Below are 19,568 nucleotides of genomic sequence, written 5' to 3'. Positions count from 1 at the left end.
CTAAGGGAGTCATGGAGCCATGTGCAGTAAGCAAATAGCAAAGCTATGAAATAGCAAGATTTAGCGACAAAATGCATAGGGAAATTACCACAGTATAGGGTAGAGCAACGGATAATGTTTCAAGCCCTTATACCCCTATGGGTAAAACAAAAACATATGTAACAAGACGCCAGGGACCATACCAAATGATAGAGACAAAATCACCAGTCAACACTGAGCTTCAGCTGCCAACTATCATGAAAAGAGTCCATGTCAAACACACAGCCATTTCAAGGTGCTCCAGATTCGATTGCCACTAGTATCGACAAGCGCAGCAAAATAGGAGAGAGAAAGAAGTAAGGAAAAGTCTGAGTGTAAAGATGTTGCACAACCTGTGGAGGAAATGTCATATGGGTGAAGCCCAAGGGAATAGGGTGTGACAATGTGTATCTTTTGCATTATGTTGAAGTGTAATTATTAATTATTTTAAAACTGGGCAACAACAGCTAAAATAGTTACACGTGATTGCTCAACACTTCAGACAGTGAACAGTTTGTTAAAATACAGATGTTAAAACTGAATGAAATGTCCAATGGTCTGCTGTAGCTGTATTTGTTCAGGTTACTTTTAAACCCACAGAACCAGTTTTGGAACTTTTGAGTTGCATATTTTGGTGCAAATCTCTATAAAAAAATAGTTTTTCAAGTTAATGCACTTTCTGAGATATCCTAAAATACTGAATAACTTGACATAAACATGGGAGAAAATATTACACATTAAGCTAGGAAACTGGTGTGGATCACAGTATTAGGGAAAATAATGTTGAATGGTCATGACCTTGAATGTCACCATATCAGCACCATGGTATTTCTGATTCTGTTCTGTGCAGCCTTCATCTACCTTAGGCATAACGTCACTCACCTACAGAATGCCGCAGTAATGTTGATCCCAATAGAAATGATTACTGATCGAGCATGAGGTACTGAGAATGAGAACAAAAGTTAGAAATTGTTGTGGGTATGTACGAGGTCTGTTCAAAGAATTCCAGAACATTTTGCTTCAATGGTGTGTTGGAACAAAATGTGGTTGGCATTCCTGCACCTGCCTGTGTTTAATGTGTAACTGCCAGAAGTTTCAGTGTTGTATGTCTTAGTTATTGTTCAGAGCTGTATTGAGTAGAACATTGTGTCACACAATTTGTGAATTTTGAGATGGCAGAGTCAGAGAAGCAACATGTATGCATTAAATTTTGTGTGAAACTCAAGAAAACCTTTACAGGGACACACCAAAGATGCAGGAGGGCAGAAGAGTGCTTAAGCCATACACAGTGTTATGAATGTTTCACATGGTTTAAAAATGGCTGGATGGAAGTTAAAGATGACCCTTATTCACAACACCATTTGACATCTACCAATGATGCCCATGTGAGGACCATCAACAAAATTGTGCATGCCTCTCAAAGACTGTCTGAGAGATTGAAGAAGAATATAACATTTCAGTTGGATCATGTCATGAAATCCTGACACAGCATCTCAGAACGCATCACGTTGCCACCGAGCTAACCCAAAGCTGGCAAGTCATGACCAGAAAGACCTTCAGCTTGCAATCTGTGAATGGTTTTTGGATCACGCAAATGAGAATGAGATGTTCCAGAGGATCATAACTGGTGATGAGATGTGGGTCAATGATTATGACATTGAGACCAAGGTTCAATCTTCACATTGGGTCAGGAAAGGTTCTCCAAGACCAAAAAAATCTCATCGGGTCAGTTCAAGTGTCAAATCCATGCTGACAGTTTCTTTGACTTTGAATATTAGTTCATCATGAATTCATGCCACAGGAACAAACTGTTAATTGATGTACTATTGGGATGTGTTGTGATGCCTGTGTGAAAATATGAGAAGGAACCAGCCTGAAATGTGGAGAGACAATTCATGACTCTTGCATCACCATAATGCGCCTGCACATTCATCCCTGTTGGTGAATCACTATTGCACAAAAAATGAAATCTCTGTGCTGCCTTACCGTCCATACTCTCCAGACCTGGCCCCTGCAAACCTTTTCTTATTTCCAAAGTTGAAAACCCGTTGAAAGAATGAAGATTTATAACAATAGATGAGATAGAAGAAAATTCACACATGGAGATTCACGCGATCCAGAAAGAGGCAGACCAAGACTGCTTCTGGAAGTGGAAAATGCATTGGGAATGGTGTATCAATTATGGAGGAGAGTATTTCAAAGGAGACAATGCAAAATAAGTAAAAGGTAAGTGCAGAAAAAATTTTGTGGACAGAGTTCTGGATTTTTTTGAACAGGTCTCATATATAGTAATATGGGAAATGGTAAAAAATATTTTTCCTAATACATAAGTTGTTGACCGAGCAAGGTGGCGCAGTGGTTAGACACTGGACTTGCATTCGGGAGGACGACGGTTCAATCCCACATCCGGCCATCCTGATTTAGGTGTTCCGTGATTTCCCTAAATCGCTCCAGGCAAATGCCGGGATGGTTCCTCTGAGAGGGCACGGCCGACTTCCTTCCCCATCCTTCCCTAATCCGATGAGACCGATGACCACGCTGTCTGGTCTCCTTCCCCAAACCAACCAACCAACATAAGTCGTTGTAAAACACTGAGGACTGGCACATGAGGCAGTTGAGAAATGTATAAGATATTGAGAGACACATGGAGATATTCCATGGAGGCATGTCTAGCAAAAGGTGGAAGTTGAGGGATGTATGCGATATTGAGATGCACATGGAGAGATTCCATGGAAGCATGTCTAGCAAAAGGTGGCAGTAGCATTGTAAGATTTTATAATCAACTGTCTGCCTGTTGAAAGTGAGAGTAGAAAATGTAACCTACTAGCTATAAAAGAAGAGTTAGGAGAATTGTGGAGCCAGAGTACCATAACCTATAGAGTAGTTTTGCAGCCTCTGGACCGTGTGGTCCAAGCCACCTCATACTTAAAAAGAAAAATGGTACATCATTATCTGTGAATGCTGAGTTCCGCTGCTGTCCAGTCCAGGGTGGAGACAGGGTGCTGGGTCTTTCAAGGGAAGTTAATTTTGTAGCACCACCACTATTTTTTTGGGCACTACTGCAGTAACTAGGCATTACTGCAGTAACTAGCAGCTCAGGCACAGCAGTTACATAAAACATGCAGTTGGCAGGCACCAAGGTGTCAGCATGCCAGTTGCAGCAGCAAGGCTACTAATATACAAGGTGTTACAAAAAGGTACGGCCAAACTTTCAGGAAACATTCCTCACACACAAATAAAGAAAAGATGTTATGTGGACATGTGTCCGGAAACACTTAATTTCCATGTTAGAGCTCATTTTAATTTCATCAGCATGTACTGTACGTCCTCGATTCACCGCCATGATTTCATACGGGATACTCTACCTGTGCTGCTAGAACATGTGCCTTTACAAGTACGACACAACATGTGGTTCGTACACAATGGAGCGCCTGCACATTTCAGTCGAAGTGTTCGTACGCTTCTCAACAACAGATTCAGTGACTGATGGATTGGTAGAGGTGGACCAATTCCATGGCCTCCACGCTCTCCTGACCTCAAACCTCTTACTTTCATTTATGGGGGCATTTGAAAGCTTTTGTCTACGCAACCCCGGTACCAAATGTAGGGACTCTTTGTACTCGTATTGTGGACGGCTGTGATAGAATACGCCTTTATCCATGGCTGCAACAGTGCATCACGGATTCTATGCAATGGAGGGTGGATGCATGTATCCTCACTAACGGAGGACATTTTGAACATTTCCTGTAACAAAGTGTTTGAAGTCACGCTGGTACATTCTGTTGCTGTGTGTTTCCATTCCATGATTAATGTGATTTGAAGAGCTCTAACACGGAAAGTAAGTGTTTCCGGACACATGTCCACATAACATATTTTCTTTCTTTGTGCGTGAGGAATGTTTCCTGAAAGTTTGGCTGCACCCTTTTGTAACAGCCTGTATTTTAGTATGGGCCAGACCAAGGACTGCAATCCTGGCAATGCAGTGGAAAGAAAGGAGGTTTTGCAGGGTGGGCTAGGCAGCTACTTCATTGCTGGCTCATGGATTTGTTATTCTGAATGTGGATGGAAGCTGTGCATTGCTATAACAAATGAGCTGCATACCTACATAAATATCTGTCAAAACATCGTTCCTGTGAAACACAACCAGCTCTTTATTCACATGAAGTGTTGAGTGCTACTGACATGGGATTTCAGATCAATTCCATATTTCTGGATTTCCAGAAGGCTTTTTGACATGGTACCACACAAGCGGCTCATAGTAAAATTGCGTGCTTATGGAATATCATCTCAGTTATGTGACTAGATTTGTGATTTCCTGTCAGAGAGCTCACAGTTAGTAGTAACTTATGGAAAGTCATTGAGTAAAACAGAAGTGATTTCTAGCATTCCCCAAGGTAATGTTATAGGCCCTTTGCTGTTCCTTATCTATATAAACGATTTGGGAGACAATCTGAGCAGCTATCTTTGGTTGTTTGCAGATTACACTGTCGTTTATCAACTAATAAAGTCATCAGAAGATCAAAACAAACTGCAAAACGATTTAGAAAAGATATTTAAATGATGCAAAAAGTGGCAGTTGACCCTAAATAATGAAAAGCGTGAGGTCATCCACATGAGCGCTAAAAGGAACTCGTTAAACTTTGGTTACATGATTAATCATGTCTAATCTAAAAGCCGTAAATTCAACTAAATACCTTAGTACTACAATTACAAACAACTTAAATTGGAAGGAACACATAGAAAATGTTGTGGGGAAGGCCAACCAAAGACTGTATTTTATTGGCAGGACACTTAGAAAATGAAACTGACCTACTAAGGAGACTGCCTACACTATGCTTGTCCATCCTCTTTTAGAATACTGCTGCGCGCTGTGGGATCCTTACCAGATAGGACTGACAGAGTACATTGAAAAAGTTCTAAGAAAGGCAGCACGTTTTGTATTATTGCGAAATATGGGAGAGAGTGTCACAGAAATGATACAGGATTTGGGCTGGACATCATTAAAAGATGGTGTTTTTTGTTGTGATGGAATCTTCTCACGAAATTTCCTGCCAAAAGTATTTGATAAAGCTGCTGTCATCCAGACCTGAAATTTTACTGAAAAATATGAGATTACTTAAAAAAATCAGCTTGGCTTACAGTGTGAAAAAGCACAATACATGCAATTAACAAGTTTGTTGACAAGGGCAGCACATCATTAGACAATGAGAATAAAATGACCACACAAAAGCCTTTGACTCAGTAAATCATACACTTCTTATCTATAAAACTGTCAGGTAAAGGATTAGGAGTAGTATTCCACATTGGCTTACTTAATAACTATGCAGCAGAAAACAGATTATTCTGACACATGGAAAACAGTAACAGATGGTGTTTCTCAAAGTTCTATTCTACGACCAATTTTGTTTTTGTTTCACATTAATGACCTGTCCATCAATGTCAGTGCCCCATCAGTTTCATTTTCAGATGATACATTTGTGGTGTCACCGCCAGACACCACAGTTGCTAGGTGGTAGCCTTTAAATCGGCCGCGGTCCGTTAGTATACGTCGGACCCGCGTGTCGCCACTATCAGTGATTGCAGACCGAGCGCCGTCACACAGCAGGTCTAGAGAAACTTCCTAGCACTCGCCCCAGTTGTACAGCCAACTTTGCTAGTGATGGTTCACTGACAAAATACGCTCTCATTTGCCGAGACGATAGTTAGCATAGCCTTCAGCTACGTCATTTGCTACGACCTAGCAAGGCGCCATTATCAGTTGCTATTGATCTTGTAATGCATGTACCGTCAGACCTACATTCACCCTTAATGGATTAAAGTTAAGTATTCCACCAGCTACGTCCGTTTTTCTAAAGTCTAATTTCTCTGTCCTGTTCCAGACCTCACACCAGCCTGCGTGAGCTAAAACGCGTGCCTTTCGGCTTCCTCTAGTATTCCTGGGTTGGCTCTCCTGCCAATCCACAACAACATTTGCAATAATTGAGGACCATAAGTCAGAAAACATCCTTCTCTGCATCATCACTACAAAAAATTATCTGAAAACATGGTTTCTCCACAACAGACTCACCATGAACATCCTATAAGTTCATATGACCCAGTTCAGACAAAATATGTAGTCAAAATCCCAGGCAATTAAAATAAGTCATAAAAATCAAAATCTAGAAGTGGAGTCTGCAAAATCTTTGGGATTATATCTAGATAAGAATTTAAATCAGAATAAATATGCTGAGGATCTAATAAATAAATTATGTAGCTTTGCATTTGCAGTGCAAACATTAGCTAGTGCCACTGACATGGACACAAGAAAAACTGCAAACTATAGCTACTGCCAATCAGTTATAATATATTCCCTTGTGGAAATTCGAGTAGTATATCAGGCATACGTAACATGATAAATGAATCATTAGAAATGTGTGCTGTAATCCAAGGATATCGTATTACATATTATTTAAAAACTTGCAATTATTAACAGCCCCCTCCCTATCTAACTATGATAATGTTATCTTCTTACAAAGCAGTCTGGATTTATCCCTGCTCATCATTTAAACTGATATGCACAGACTCCACAGTACGTTGTTGTTGTGGTCTTCAGTCCAGAGACTAGTTTTACGCAGCTCTCCATGCAACTCTACCCTGTACAAGCTTCTTCATCTCCACTCCATACAAATACTTTCAGAAAAGACTTCCTGACACTTAAATATGTATTTGATGTTAACAAAATTCCCTTCTTCAGAAATGCTTTTCTTGCCACTGCCGGTCTACACTTTATGTTCTCTCTACTTCGAACATCATCAGTTATTTTCCTCCCCAAATAGCAAAACTCATCTAGTCAAATTTCTCCAGCATCACCTGATTTAATTCGACTACATTCCATTATCCTCATTTTGCTTCTGTTGATGTTCATCTTATATCCTCCTTTCAAGACACTGTCCATTCCGTTCAACTGCTCTTCCAAGTCCTTTGCTGTCTCTGACAGAATTGCAATGTCATCGGCAAACCTCAAAGTTTTTATTTCTTCTCCCTGGATTTTAATACCTACTCCGAATTTTTCTTCTGTTTCCTTCACTGCTTGCTCAATATACAGATTGAATAACATCGGGGAGAGGCTGCAACCCTGTCTCACTACCTTCCCAACCACTGCTTCCCTTTCATGCCCCTCAACTCTTATAACTGCCATTTGGTTTCTATACAAATTGTAAATAGCCTTTTGCTCCCTATATTTTACTCCTGCCACCGTCAGAATTTGAAAGAGAGTATTCCAGTCAACATTGTCAAAAGCTTTCTCTAAGTCTACAAATGCTAGAAATGTAGGTTTGCCTTTCCTTAATCTAGCTTCTAATATAAGTCGTAGGGTCAGTATTGCCTCACGTGTTCCAATATTTCTACGGAATCCAAACTGATCTTCCTCTAGGTCAGCTTCTACTAGTTTTTCCATCCGACTGTAAGGAATTTGCGTTAGTATTTTGCAGCCGTGACTTATTAAACCAATAGTTCGGTAATTTTCACACCTGTCAACATCTACTTTCTTTGGGATTAGAATTATTATATTCTTCTTGAAGTCTGAAGTTATTTCACCTGTCTCATACATCTTGCTCACCAGATGGTAGAGTTTTGTTATGGCTGGCTCTCCCAAGGCTATCAGTAGTGCTAATGCAATGTTGTCTGCTCCCAGGGCCTTGTTTTGACTAAGGTCTTTCAGTGCTCTGTCAAACTCTTCACATAGTATCATATCTCCCACTTCATCTTCGCCTATGTCCTCTTATATTTCCATAGTACTGCCCTCAAGTACATCACCCTTGTATAGACCCTCTGTATATTCTTTCCACCTTTCTGCCTTCCCTTCTTTGCTTAGAACTGGTTGATATTCATACAAGTGGTTCTGTTCTCTCCAAAGGTCTCTTTAATTTTCCTGTAGGCGGTATCTTTCTTACCCTTAGTGATATATGCTGCTGCATCCTTACATTTGTCCTTTAGTCATCCCTGCTTAGCCATTTTGCACTTCCTGTCGATCTCATTTTTGAGACGTTTGTATTCCTTTTTTCCAGCTTCATTTAATGCATTTTTATATTTTCTCACTTTATCAATTAAATTTAATATCTCTTCTGTTACCCCCTGTTCTACTAGCCCTCATACTTTTACCTCCTTGGTCCTCTGCTGCCTTCACTATTTCATCTCTCAAAGCTACCCATTCTTCTTCTACTGTATTTCTTTCCCCCATTCTTGTCAATCATTCCCTAATGCTCTCTGCTGAAACCCTCTACAACCCTTGGTTCTTTCAGTTTGTTCATGCCCCATCTCCTTAAATTCCCACCTTTTCACAGTTTCTTCAGTTTTAATCTACAGTTCATAACCAACAGATTGTTGTCAGAGTCCACATCTGCCCCTGGAAATATCTTACAGTTTGAAACCTGCTTCCTGAATCTCTGTCTTACCATTATATAATCTATCTGAAACCTTCCACAGCATCTCCAGGTCTCTTCCACATATACCACCTTCTTTCATGATTCTTAATCCAAGCGTTAGCTATGATTAAGTTATGCTCTGTGCAAAATTCTACCAGGAGGCTTCCTCTTTCCTTCCTTACTCCCATTCCATATTCACCTACTACTTTTTACTTCTCTTCCCTTTCCTACTATCGAATTCCAGTCCCCCATGATTATTAAAATCTTCGTCTCCCTTCACTATCTGAATAATTTCTTTCATCTCATCATACATTTCTGCAATCTTTTAGTTATCTGCGGAGCTAGTTGACATATAAACTTGTACTACTGTGGTAGGTGTGGGCTTCGTGTCTTTCTTGGCTAAAATAATGCATTCACTATGCTGTTCATAGTAGCTTACCCAGGCTCCAATTTTTTTTATTCATTATTAAACCTACTCCTGCATTACCCCTATTTGATTCTGTATTCACCTGACCAGAAGTTTTGTTTCTCCAGGCACTGAACTTCACTAATTCCCACTACATCTAACTTTAACCTAGCCATTTCCCTTTTTAAATTTTCTAACCTACCTGCCCAATTAGGAATCTGACATTCCACACTCCAACCCATAGAACGCCAGTTTTGTTTCTCCTGATAACGATGTCCTCCTGAGCAGTTCCCAGCTGGAGATACAAATGGGAGACTATTTTATCTCCAGAATATTTTACTGAAGGATGCCATCATAATTTAACCATAAAGTAAAGCCGCATGTCCTCGGCACTGGGGGCTGGGGGTTGACAAACTGCACAATAACCCTGAAAGAGTGGTTCGGTGTGGGGCAGCAGAGGGGTGAAGTGGACTGTGGTAGTTGTCATGGGGTTGTGGACCACTGTAGCTGTGGCGGGTGTGGAGCCTCTCCGTTGTTTTTAGGCCCTGGTTAACATACAATACAATACAAGTTGAAGTGTTCCCAGGGAAGTATGTTGGAAACCTTACTGTTCATAATGCATATTAATGACTCTACAGATAAAACTGATACATAATAACTTCAGATTTTTGCAGATAATGCAGTTATCTGTAGTGAAGTGCTGTCTGAAACAAGGTGCACAAATAGTCAGTCAGATCATGAAGACATTTTAAAGTGGTTTTCAATGTTCAGAAATGTGAAATTGTGCATTTCAGAAAATGAAAAACCATGGTATTTTATGACTACAATATCAGGAGTCACAATTAGAACTGCTCAACTCATACAAATACCTATGTTTCAGGACATGGAATGAAATGATCACATGGTGTTGTAGACTTCAGTTCATTAGTAGAGTGCTTGGGGACTGAAAACAGTGTACAAATAAGACAGCAAACAAAACACTCATGTAACCCATTACAGAATATTGTTCAATTGTGTGGGAACTGTAAAGAATAGGAACAACAGTGGCTATTGAATGTATACAGATAATGGAAGCATGAATGGTCACATATTTGTTTTGACTGATGGTAGTGTCTCACAGAGATGCTGAAGAAACTGAACTGGAAGACACTTTAAGATAGATGCAAAGCATCCCGAGAAAGCCTATTTACAAAGTTTCAAGAACCAGATTTAAATGATTGTTGGAGTACAGATATAGAGGTAGAAGTGATTTGCATTTTTCTTTAACACAGAAACTGTCCTGGACTGGTTTTCATACAGATAAGAGATACATTCACTGCAAATAAACCAGATTAGTTGGGTAAAATTGTTCAACATTCATTTATTATTCTGTTTTTGTTCCTTGACTACCAATTTTTGTGAGCAGTTTGATATCTGCTAGTGCATTTTATGACATGCAAAGTTTATTTCTGAAGTGCAACTAACTGACTGGTACCAGTACCTCAGGGTTAGCATATCCTCTTCAGCATTTAAGAATCCCTCACTGGCAAGTAAATCCAAGCGGAAGAAACGATTGTATCCCCAGCACTCACCAACTTCAAAATCAGAAGCGAATTCTCGGACAATATTCTTGCTTTCATCTTGGGCTGCACGGTGGACCATCTCCATTCGATATTCATATCTGTGTAACGTAGTATAAAATGAAGTATACTCCTATTTAGTAATAATAATAATGATTTACTTGCATTTAGTGAGAATAATAACAATTTTGTTCATAATAATGTTGTTTTGTTTAGTAATTTACTGCATACTTGCACGTTTCTGGAAGGCCAGCAGTAAGTTCTAAGAAAACAGAGAGATAACTCCCTCGAACAAAACCATTTCCATCAGGATACACCTTGAGGCGCCAAGAGAGGCCATTAACATTCAGTGGCTGTGAATATACTGGATCTGCTTTCTGTTGAAGTTGACTGTAGTGCTGAATTTCAAAAGTGCCAGTATCATATGAAGGAACTATTTCACTGCAAAAGAAACAAACAAATTTCATGGGTATTTTAATATGGAAAAGTGTATGAACACATCATGCAAGAGTGAAAGTAAGACAGGAAAGCTAGAGCAACAACATAAATTAGGCAGTACCTACATCTGTAACATAAAATGTTTGACTCAGTTGCCGCAGTCACTATTGCAGCTTTGTCATAGCTACAACCTGTCTATATTTACACCTGGTAGTGAACAGATGATTGCAACATATTTTGTTCATCACTCCTTTTACAAAACATTTCACTGTCTATATTCAAGGACTGAATATTCCTGTGAGCTGTCTGATGAAGTTGCACTTTCCACTATATTCTTACAGTTTGTTGGTCTTAGACAGATTTTTTTGATAGTTAACAGTCTCTCAATATAATTATGTCAAGATTAGGCAAGTTTGTAGTGTTTGCTGAAGATGTTCTCAGATTTCACTACTAATCTGTTATTGCACTATGTGACTATCATCAGTGCTAAAAACACTAAGAACATATTACAGTAAGAAATATGCATGAATCAAAACATAGTTATATAAGGTTTGTACAAGAGTAGATGGTAAGTAATATACCAGTAAGAGGCAAGTCAAAACATCAGACCCTACTAGATTATCATGTCAGTATTTCAGTTCACATTGGGACTGCTGTTTATAATTATCACACAGCTAACCTCAGTGTACATTATAATAGTGCGCAGAACCCCCTACACATATGTAGATTAGATTATTTATCTATTTATTTATACATTCATCCAAGGATCATCTCACAAAGATATAGGATTTGTCAGTGTTATACATTGCAAATCAACAGGCCAAATTATACAGGGCTATTACAAATGATTGAAGCGATTTCATAAATTCACTGTAGCTCCATTCATTGACATATGGTCACGACACACTACAGATACGTAGAAAAACTCATAAAGTTTTGTTCGGCTGAAGCCGCACTTCAGGTTTCTGCCGCCAGAGCGCTCGAGAGCGCAGTGAGACAAAATGGCGACAGGAGCCGAGAAAGCGTATGTCGTGCCTGAAATGCACTCAGATCAGTCAGTCATAACAGTGCAACGACACTTCAGGACGAAGTTCAACAAAGATCCACCAACTGCTAACTCCATTTGGCGGTGGTATGCGCAGTTTAAAGCTTCTGGATGCCACTGTAAGGGGAAATCAATGGGTCGGCCTGCAGTGAGCGAAGAAACGGTTGAACGCGTGCGGGCAAGTTTCACACGTAGCCCACGGAAGTCGACGAATAAAGCAAGCAGGGAGCTAAACGTACCACAGTCGACGGTTTGGAAAATCTTACAGAAAAGGCTAAAGCAGAAGCCTTACCGTTTACAATTGCTACAAGCCCTGACACCCAATGACAAAGTCAAACGCTTTGAATTTTCGGCGCGGTTGCAACAGCTCATGGAAGAGGATGCGTTCAGTGCGAAACTTGTTTTCAATGATGAAGCAACATTTTTTCTTAATGGTGAAGTGAACAGACACAATGTGCGAATCTGGGCGGTAGAGAATCCTCACGCATTCATGCAGCAAATTCGCAATTCACCAAAAGTTAACGTGTTTTGTGCAACCTCACAGTTTACAGTTTACGGCCCCTTTTTCTACTGCGAAAAAAACGATACAGGACACGTGTACCTGGACATGCTGGAAAATTGGCTCATGCCACAACTGGAGACCGACAGCGCCGACTTCATCTTTCAACAGGATGGTGCTCTACCGCACTTCCATCATGATGTTCGGCATTTCTTAAACAGGAGATTGGAAAACCGATGGATCGGTCGTGGTGGAGATCATGATCAGCAATTCATGTCATGGCCTCCACACTCTCCCGACTGAACCCCATGCAATTTCTTTCTGTGGGGTTATGTGAAAGATTCAGTGTTTAAGCCTCCTCTACCAAGAAACGTTCCAGAACTGCGAGCTCGCGTCAACGATGCTTTCAAACTCATTGATGGGGACATGCTGCGCCGAGTGTGGGAGGAACTTGATTATCGGCTTGATGTCTGCCGAATCACTAAAGGGGCACATATCGAACATTTGTGATTGCCTAAAAACCTTTTTGAGTTTTTGTATGTGTGTGCAAAGCATTGTGAAAATATCTCAAATAATAAAGTTATTGTAGAGCTGTGAAATCGCTTCAATCATTTGTAATAACCCTGTACAACACAAAGCATACATGACATGCTTTATGAGGATAGGACTGGTAGCCCATGGGGATGGGACAGGTCATGGCCTTGATTAAGGAGCCATCCTGGCATCTGTTTTAGTGGTTCACGAAAACCTAAATCAGTATGGCCAGACAGAGAAACTCCATCCCACCAAATATGACATCAGTGTCCTAACAGCTGCATTACCTCATTCTGTACATCCCTTTTGTTCAATGTTCTTTGATTTACATACAATTTATTTCAGCTAACTTGCAAATAAAACATAGTTTTGTTCCTCATTGCCACACACTTGGAGGACACCTGCTGATGACACTAAAACAGCCACTGATGTCTCCTTAGCTGTGAAGATGTTGTGTGCCCCTTGCATCAAATACAAAACCATATTTGAATATGTGCCACTGTCCACTTGAAAAACTAAGCCAACAGACATTACTACAATCATTTTACATCTTGACACATGATTTCCTTGTAAAAGCTGTAAACCATAATCACGTATTGAAATGCAACAAGGTTCTGGAATTACCCCCTTATGGTACATTACTGTCTACTACTCTAAGTCCTCTAAGTAACCTTTAATTGTGTAGTATGCATTTCTTCTGAAAAATGTTTTAGCAGCATTTTTAAACAGAGGTATTTAATAATCCTTCTCACTTTCTTTGGCAATTTATTATACAATTTTATCCCCTGATATAAAATGCTATTTTGAGGTTTTTGTTTGCTTTTCCTGAGTAAGTGCACCCCCAAATTGCCTACTGCTCCATGATTATGTATAGAACTATTAGTGGAGTATTTAGTAATACTTTCCTTGATGTACTCTACAGACTGGTAGATGTACTCACTGGGTATGAACCCGACAACTACTTCCCATTATTATTCTTATGGCCCGTTTCTGCAATTTAAAATCTATGTTCATATTTTTTGCCTTTGATCTACAGAATTTACTGGCCTTGTTCATACATTGTTAGCTTTCAAACACAATAGATAAAAATATTGATAAAAATAGCTAAGAGGGCTCTGCACACCAATATGATGTACAACCACATTAGCTTAGTAATAATTGTAAACAGTGGCCTCAGTGTGAACTGAGATACTGATGTGGATAGTGTAGTAGAGGCTTTTGTACAGGCATCTCACTGGTATGTTACATTGTCATCTACTCTCATACAAAGCTTACACCTTTAATGTTTCTGACAATGGTGATAGCTGCACAGTAGCTGAAACCTTGCTAGATCTGCAATAAATAGATTATTAGTGACTGACTGACCTACATTTCTCGATTTAAAAAAAACACTACTGCTGAGCACACCTGTTCCACATGAATCATATCGAACTTGATAAAATATCACTACTACTGATAAATATCACAACAACTAAGGTAGGTTCCTCTAACCTGTAATCTTGGAATAAACCTGAAAATTTTTATGGTTTTTCACCTCTGTACAAACTATACATATAACAACTCTTTTCTCAGAAAGACTTCTCACACTCATATAACACTTTTCAAAGTGATGGTGTCCCTTTATAGTGTCCCAAAAGGTATGCTACGAATTCTGTGTCATATAATTCAACTTGTAATTAACTTAGAGAAACAAAGTGAAGTGTGTCTGATGCACCAAATCGAAAAGTTTCTATGCAAGGAAATGAATGACTGCTTCTCTTTTCCAGGTGACAAGATCAATATACTGAAAAAAAATTTTTTCTTTGTTGTTGCAGGGCGGTAGGAGCACCATAGATGAATAAAAAAATGGAGTCACACAGGAAAAGGTACAGTGTGTGGCTTGGTTTGTTGAAAGAAAATCACACACCCAAATTCTGATAATTTTCACAGTGCAGTATGGGAAACCACCAGACTCTTGGCCATCATTGCGAAAATGGCATAGGAACTTCATGGAAACAGGAAGTGTAGATTTGAAGCAGCATGCAGGCAGGGCAAGGACAAATGATGAAGATAAAAAGAGAATTTGACAGGTTTTCCAGTGTTTACCCCCAAAGTCTGCTTGTAAGGCATGAAAAGAACTGTGAATCCCTTGTATGACAGTGTACCAAGGGTAAACTGGCTGGGCTGATAGCAGGATATTTAAAGGGGGGAGGAACTACATCTCATGGTGGAAACTCTTTTTTAGTGTAAGATCAGTGTCCAGTGGGAAACTCAGCCAGGCAAGTACTAAAGATGTTAAAAAGTTCAAGATACTCACAAAAGTAAAGTGAAAAATAATGTTAGTATATTTCATCAAAATATTGGGGGAATGAAGAAGCAAATTAATGAGCTTCTGCTTTGTTTAGAAGATATAGTACCTGAGAATGTAATAGATGTACTATGCCTGTCTGAGCATCACATTGTCACTGATATGCAAAAGGTTAGCATCAATGGATACAAATTAGCTGCACATGTAAGTAGAGAAAATATGATGAGAGGAGGAGTTGCCATATATATGTCAAAAGCTTCCACAGTGTAAAAAATTTAGAAACTAAAAAAATTTGTGTAGAGCAACATATGGAAGCATGTGCCACTGAACTAAAACTAAATGATGGCACTTTCATAATTGTAACAGTGTATAGGTCCCCCTCAGGGAATTTCCAGCTATTTCTAGAAAACTTGGATGCTTTGTTGTGCTATCTGTCAGACAGAGGGAAGCAAATTATCATTTGTGGGGATTTCAATGTTGATTCCCTGAAAGAGTGTAATAGGAAGAATGACCTTGTAGTATTACTCAGTTCTTTCAATTTGAGCTCTGTCATTGATTTTCCTACTCGGATAACAAAGAACAGCAGGACATTGATAGATAACTTTTTTATAGACCAAGATAAGTTTAAGGACATAAATGCTTACCCTGTTGAGAATGGTCTTTCAGATCATGGTGCACAGCTAGTTACAGTACAAGACATAGCTCCATGCAGTATATCAAATCAGGATTTCAAAGCAGTGCGTTCAATTAACAATATAAATATTGCATACTTTAGGGAAAGCCTACAGCAGCTAGACTGGGATGAAGTGTATAAGGAACCCGATGCATACTTGAAATATAACTTATTTCACGATACATTTTTAAGGGCATTTGAAAATTGTTTTCCCAAGAAAATAGTTAACCATAATTCCAAGAAAACATATAAAAAACCTTGGCTAACTAAAGGAATAAGAATATCTTGCAACTGTAAAAGAGAACTGTATCTAACAGCAAGAGGGAGTACTGACCCTGAAATTGTTCAATATTATAAAAACTATTGTGCGGTACTAAGAAAAGTTATTAAAAAGTCCAGAAGCATGTGTATCACGTCTGAGATCAGTAACTCCGATAATAAAATTAAAGCAATTTGGAATATTATTGAAAGGGAAACAGGGCAACCAAGAGCACAGGAAGACTTTAGTGCCATAAAACTGAATGACAAGTGTACTAACAAACAATCAGAAATTGAAAATATTTTCAATAATCATTTTTTAAATGTTGTGGAGAAAATAGGATCTAGATCTTCACTAGAAGAGGCAAGGCTACTAATAGAAGAGGCCATACCTGTGCAGTTTGAAACAACTGTATTTCCACCAACCTCTCCCTCTGAAATCAGTAAAATATAAACTCAATGAAAAGTAAAAGCTCTTACGGAATTGATGGCATTTCCAGCAAGGTACTTAAAGCTTGTTCCCCACAGATAAGTAGGATTCTCAGCCACGTATGTAATAGCTCTTTGGAGCAGGGTGTTTTCCCCGATATACTGAAATATGCCATTGTAAAAGCATTGCATAAAAAGGGGGATACGTCGGATCTCAACAACTACCGCCCAATCTCTCTTCTGACAGCTCTATCAAAAATTTTTGAGAAAGTAATGTATTCACAGGGTGTCTACATGGACAAGAAAAAAAAAAATTCCCAGATTTCCCGGTTAAAAACACAATTTCTCCCGGATGAAATTACGTATAAAGCGGGAGAAAATACAAGCAACAGTATACTTTCCCTCGGGCTGTAAAACCTATCAGTCCTTTGAATAGTGAACGTCTTATACCGGCTGAGGACGTCCCAGCACTTAAGGAAACAGGAAAAACAATGTGTTTGGAAAGATGTTTGATGCGAGACAATATAGACAGATTTTATTTTCGTATTGCGAAAGTATATACACAAATTCCAGAAGTTACAGCACGGTAGCTTCCGAAGCCTTAAAATAGAGATTGCGGTGAGCGATGCACTTTTGTCACCAGTCATAGCTCATGTCGCGTAACACGTGATCTCGCTAGCGAATGACAGCAATTATTCAGAGCACGAGGCCTACGAGAAAGACAGGCCACGGCGCTTACGTTACGAACGTAGGCCGAGCTCGCTCAACTCAGCAAAGTGCGTTTCTACACCGGTTAACGTAACTAAATGTGTATGTACGAACGAGAATTGCATCGACTACTGGAATCCACTATTATTAGTCCTACAATGATAGGAAGTCCGTAGGCCTACTAACAGGCTCTAATTTGGCAATTAAAATCATACCAAAATGATTATTAATTGCGTAAGGCACCACATCTTCTATGAAAGGAGAACTGTTACGAAGAAGAGACTAAATGCTGTAAACGAGCGGTTATACCATTTCTATTGAGAATTGATTTTAAATTGTGTTGTACGAACAGTAATCAGTAAGACTTCATAATAACGGATTCCAGTACAAGATGAAATTCTCGTTGGTATGCATGCACCCGGTTGCGAGTTAACAGATTTAAATTAGCATTTTGCCCGCCGAGTTACAGGAACGAGCGAGCTCAGGCAGTTCTTCGTGACATGTGCGCCACGGCCTGTCTTTCTCGTGGGCCTCGATCAGTGCATAATACGTGTTATGTACTCAACCATTAGCAGCATCATTGTTAAGTAGCATGACCATACAAAGACAAAAGGTTAATGGGTTAAAGTAATGTAAGTACACTATATCTTCACGAAAAGCTGAACTTTCACATATAATATTAGGCATTAACAATTTTTTGCTGCTTTTTCTCGAAGGGCGTGGTTAGGCAGGAACCTAAGAATGCTTTGGAAACTAAACTGCTGTATTTGATGTATTTCATACATATACTTTCGTATTACGCAAACATACAGTCCAAATGCCGACGCAAATCAAAGATCTTTCCAAAACGCGTTGTTTTTTGCTGGATTTCGTTTCCTAAAGTGCTCGGAAGTATAAAACCCCTAAACTTTCCATAAGCTGTTTTCCAATAACACTATTTAGTTTTTATTTCGTGATCATAGCTGCAGCAATTTAGGAGAACCATTACAAAGTGAAGTTTATACTTAGCTGTAGTCGGTGTCATGTTTTCTCGACGAGTGATGCATCAACTTTTACATTGTTTTTATTCAAAACTCTGAATATACTGTACAACATTTAAACACCCACTGACGTAAGGCTGCAAGCACTCACAACAAGGTCTAGGGATCTTTGAAAGCATTCTGCGTTCTGCCTGACTGGGACTGGAGTGGCAAGGAAGGATGGGACAGAATAGGAGTCACCATGGCGTCAGCTGGTCAATGCGAAGCGATCCAGTGACTGGATGAAGTGGGAAGAGACATCGCTGCGAGCTGAGGAGGCGAGGTGAGATGACCAAGCCAGCAATCGATCACACGAAAGACGAGCCATCGCTTTCAGCAGCTAACATCGTTACATGCCTGTTCAAAATCCCAATACCGTGAAACGCCATAATAATACAGCCGCTGTTACCATGATTAAATACAAATAAAACAATTGCCGTTTATACATTCATTGCCAAAAACTATAACTTGGTATATGTAAAGAGAAAAAAAAAAAAAACGTCGAGACAGTATTACAGGAAAATACTAGCCGGCAAATAAGTGGTAAAGAAAACATTAGGTAAGTTGGTCAATAATTAAAGAAGAAAAGTCTGGAGCAAGAGTCTTGAAATATGAGTGTAGAATGTATGAGTATGGTGATATACCATCTGTCTTTCAGAAAAATATCATCCACACAATTCCAAAGACAGCAAGAGCCAACAAGTACAAGAATTACTGCACAGTCAGCTTCATAGCTCATGCATCCAAGTTGCTGACAAGAATAATCCATAGAAAAATGGAAAATAAAATTGAAGCTGTTATAGATGACAATAAGTTTGGCTTTAGAAAAGGTAAAGGCACCAGAGAGGCAATTCTAATGTTGCTGTTGATAATGGAAGGAGACTAAAGCAAAATCAAAACATATTCATAAGATTTGTTGACCTGGAAAAAGTATTCAACAAAGACAAATGTGCAAGATGTCCGAAATTCTAAGAAAAACAGGCATAAGATATAGGAAAAGATGGGTAATGTACTGCATGTACAAAAGACAAATGGGAACAATATGACTGGAAGGCCAAGAATAAGTACTTGGATTAAAAAGGATATAAGACAGAAATATAGTCTTTCACCCCTACTGCTCAGCCTATACATCGAAGAAGTGATGACGAAAATAAAAGAAAGATGTGAGAGTGAAATTAAAATTCAAGGGGAAAGATGTCAATGATAAGATTCACTTTGTTATCCTCTGTGAAAGTGAAAAAGAATCACATGATCTGCTGAATGGAATGAAAAGTCTAATGAGCACAGAATATG

General features: G+C 39.2%; 1 protein-coding gene across 1 annotated transcript in view; it reads right to left on the bottom strand.

Moving 5' to 3' along the window:
• The window catches only part of LOC124594602 (E3 ubiquitin-protein ligase TRIM37-like), a 205,488-nt gene that overhangs the window by 53,682 nt on the left and 132,238 nt on the right, over positions 1-19,568 (bottom strand). Inside the window, exons 6-7 of the mRNA XM_047132978.1 lie at positions 10,617-10,826; positions 10,307-10,486 (exon numbers count right to left, since the gene is read on the bottom strand). Of these exons, the coding sequence (XP_046988934.1) occupies positions 10,307-10,486; positions 10,617-10,826 (390 nt within the window). The remainder of the gene's footprint in view (positions 1-10,306; positions 10,487-10,616; positions 10,827-19,568) is intronic.

Source organism: Schistocerca americana, chromosome 1, assembly GCF_021461395.2.
Source record: "Schistocerca americana isolate TAMUIC-IGC-003095 chromosome 1, iqSchAmer2.1, whole genome shotgun sequence".
Lineage (NCBI taxonomy): Eukaryota > Metazoa > Arthropoda > Insecta > Orthoptera > Acrididae > Schistocerca > Schistocerca americana.
This window is presented reverse-complemented; position numbering and strand designations above follow the sequence as displayed.